Source organism: Frieseomelitta varia, unplaced genomic scaffold (genome assembly GCF_011392965.1).
Source record: "Frieseomelitta varia isolate USP_RPSP 00005682 unplaced genomic scaffold, Fvar_1.2 scaffold_1025, whole genome shotgun sequence".
NCBI lineage: Eukaryota > Metazoa > Arthropoda > Insecta > Hymenoptera > Apidae > Frieseomelitta > Frieseomelitta varia.
The window spans coordinates 225,288-228,990 of NW_025108668.1; the positions used below are offsets into that span (position 1 = coordinate 225,288).

The 3,703-nt window shown below is 26.8% G+C and overlaps 1 protein-coding gene across 1 annotated transcript; it reads left to right on the forward strand.

Annotated features, from left to right (window-relative positions):
• Positions 1-350: 350 nt before the first annotated feature.
• LOC122527422 (protein obstructor-E-like) lies at positions 351-3,697 on the forward strand. The gene is made up of 2 exons (XM_043651598.1): positions 351-487; positions 3,095-3,697. Exons 1-2 carry the CDS (start codon positions 481-483, stop codon positions 3,616-3,618), a joined length of 531 nt encoding a protein of 176 aa, XP_043507533.1. The 5' UTR covers positions 351-480; the 3' UTR covers positions 3,619-3,697.
• The last annotated feature ends 6 nt before the right edge of the window (positions 3,698-3,703 follow it).

The following is a 3,703-nucleotide window of genomic DNA, read 5'->3' on the forward strand; positions in this document are numbered from 1 at the left end:
AATCGTCCATAATATTTCAAAAAAATATGATCTCGAAAAACGATTGCTTATTATAGTTATTATAGTATATTTCCCATTGAAATAAACTGGTACATGGTTTCCTCTCGTGTTTGTCACAAATATTTAAGATGATCGAATTGAGAATTACATTGTTCATTCTAATAAATTAAAAGATTGATAAATTATACGTTATATCTATGTAATGATACTTTCAAGAAAATCAAACTTCAAATATAAAGGAAATGAAAGAATAATATTGATAAAAAACGATTTTAGTTATATAATCAAGTTAGATTATAATAGTATTTAGGTGTTCACTGTGATAAGATAAATACTATAATATTTGATACAAGATAAACAATATGTTAATGATAAGATTCGGTTTATTATAAAAGTCGATCCGTATAAATTGAATTTGTCAGTTTCTGTGAGATAAGAAATAGGAACGTTCACTGTGTTACTGTTGTGTTATTACACAGAATGAAATGTAAGCAATTCGATTCTTTTCTTTAATATCTTGTCAATATAAGAGTAAAAAACGGAGAAGTATTACAGTACTTTAGTAAAATTTGAAAACTGAGAAATAATTTTTAATTTCTAGCTTCAATAAAATTATTGATGATATGTAGGGAATATGTAGAACAAACGTTGCTAGTATGTTCTAAAGCTAAAATTGTACCAAGAACTAACTATAAATATCCCGTTAAAAAATTACAACAAAAATATGACATATGCACATTTTGATATTAATATGTTATTGAATTTATTGTAGACATTTTATTTTGATTTTTAAATGATTAAGTGTAAACTTTTATTTTCAAAATCTACCACAAGTAAATCACTGTAGTAAGCAAAGTTGTCGATATTTAAATATAATTTTAATAATAATTTTAAGAGTGATTATCGATAATAATGACCTTTTACAACAATTTCCCAAAATTTGATGTTATGCTATGATTTTTTTTTTACCATTTTGAATAATCATTCATCAACTTTGAATAAAATTAGGCTTATAATTAGACGAAAAAATTCAAGAAATAATATTTTTGTTTTCGTCCGATATTCAAAGTTCAATAAACTAGTGAAAAAAAATTATACACCAAGTTTTGAAGTGTTGTTGTAAAGAGGAATCTTTAAGAGCCTAGTAATGAAAATATTTTTCAATGATTTTACATACTCTGACAATTTATAGCATTTTCGGGGAAAAAAATGTTTTTACTTTACCATTTGCTACACTTCGTAAAAGTATCGTAGAATAAAATGAACGATGAAGTTTGAAAGGTAGAGATTTCAAGTTTCAAAATGGGCTCAAGATGATGGTTGTGAGATATTTTTTACGAAATTATATTAACAGTTCAAATATTGACAATTCTTTAGACGCCAGAAATTTGACTTGTTTCATATTTGTGCTATAAATTTTTAATGAAATATTTATACATTTTTATTATATAAGATTTCAGTTTTGTTATTGATGATTTTTTATAGTTTATCAGTTTCTTCAAATTTTAGCTATTTTGTTGGCTTATGATTTTCTTAGCGTAATGTTTTTTTTAAAATATGTAACAAGAATTATATTTTTCAATTTTCGGCGATAGATTTCTTGATTTAGTGACAAAATGAATCTCTTATTAAAGAAACAGTAGCGAAATAGCTAAAATAGAGAAAAGCCGCTAAACTAAAAATTTATCTTATTTTTATAAATACAGTGTCTTAGGTTTTTTCGTAGAATTTTACCAGCGTATAAGAAAGAGATGTCAAGCATTGGTTTTTAAATGTTTCATTAAAAAGTTGTAACAAAAATTCGAAATGATAATGAACTATTATTTCGTCATGGTAATATCTGTTTAATACCTATTCCGATATTGCTAATACCTGTTCAATTTACTATTTAAATGCTGAATAACTATAGATTTGATCGTTGGCTTATAAATGAAACTAAGATTATTATAGCGTAAATGCAAACAAATTAATTATATCTATGTATATTATTTATATCTATTAAATAAAAAACAGGTTTGGTATCGAATTTTTCTTATAATTTTTTAATACGGCATTTAAGAACACGTTTGTACAGAGTGAACTAATAAATATTACCACTTTAAATACATTGTTTGTTTTGGGAAAAGGAACTCTGTTAACAACAGTTATTCAGTACAGTGGAGAAAATAATATGGAAATAACAATTTTTTTTATAGATAAAGGAAATTTCAAAGTCATCTCCATTTTTTCAAATGAAATGATATATTTTTTAATTTATTAGTCGACACTGCTTGACATTTTCTATAAAAAACTATTAACCTACGTACGTCGAAACATTATTCGTTTAGTAGTTATTTTAAATTCTACGAATAAACACAAAATCTACGAATGAACACAAAAAAACTGTTCCTTATCATCCGTACAATAAATTTTGTTAAATCAAAGTCAAAATATTCAAACTAACAATTTTTCAACATACAGAAATTAATAATTTCTTTTTATAAAGAATATCGAACTATATACCGACAAATGTACAATAATGTATATGATTTCGTTTAAAAATGTAGCAACGAAAATTTAAAAACCCGTTGAAATTTTAGAAATCCCTCCAAACACAGAAAAATTATTACCATGTTAACGAAATTCGTTGACAAAATTTTTACATAACTCCAGAAACAACGGTCAATATTTAAGGTCATAATCGCTGGTAATGTTTCAATATAACAAGAATGAAACTTGATATTCTGTCGAACACAAAACTTAAACCGATAAAATCGATCGGTTTTCGACCAAATTTTTAAAAAAATTGTACTAAAACTTGTGATCACTACATGTTAAAATATTAGACTGGAATATTCAGTTGGAAGAAAGCTCAATTAGCACTAAAATTACCGATGACTAAAGTATAAAATATATGGCCGAGAAATTGAATTGTAAAGAACAATAAAAAAGTTTATAATGAGAATAACTCATACATTTTACTAAAAATACACTGTTATAAACATAAAAATTTCCATGAGAATTTATAAATTCATTTTAGTAATTTAAGCGTTAAAAGAAATTAAGACGACAGAATTCGATAAATTGCAATAATGTTTTTGTTTATAAATTTCAGTGTTATGTCTGTTGTTGATTGCTGTCGCTGCAACGGTGGCAAACGAAAATTTAAACGATTGTTCTGAGTTTACGGCCGAACAATGTATCGATATAGGAATCAATGACCATGGAGTACATTATTATGCTCATCCCTATAATTGCCATAAATTTTATAAAGTTGAGGGAGGAAAAGCATGTCTGAGTTGCTGTCCGTTAATCCATCCCGACAAATCGAATCGGCTTGTCTTCAATCCAGAGAGCGGAATGTGTGACTGGCCATTCAACGTAAGAAATCCAGCAGGCAATTGCAACGATGTTAACCAAATACCACAATCAATTAATTTACAAACTACAATCCGAGTGAATTGTCCAGAGAGAGGAACGTCATTTGTAAAAGATGACAAAGATTGTACTCGATATTACAAATGCGTGAATGGAACATCAAAGGGACCATTTAGGTGTATGGAAGGTACCGTTTTTAACCCTGTGATTCAAGCTTGTGATATTCCAGGTAATAGTCCTAGCTGCAACCACTCAAAATAAATTCCAAAATAAGAAAAAATATTTCTCCGTTCAAACAATACGGCTGAATTTGTTACCAATGCACTTTATAAGCAGAAATTATTTG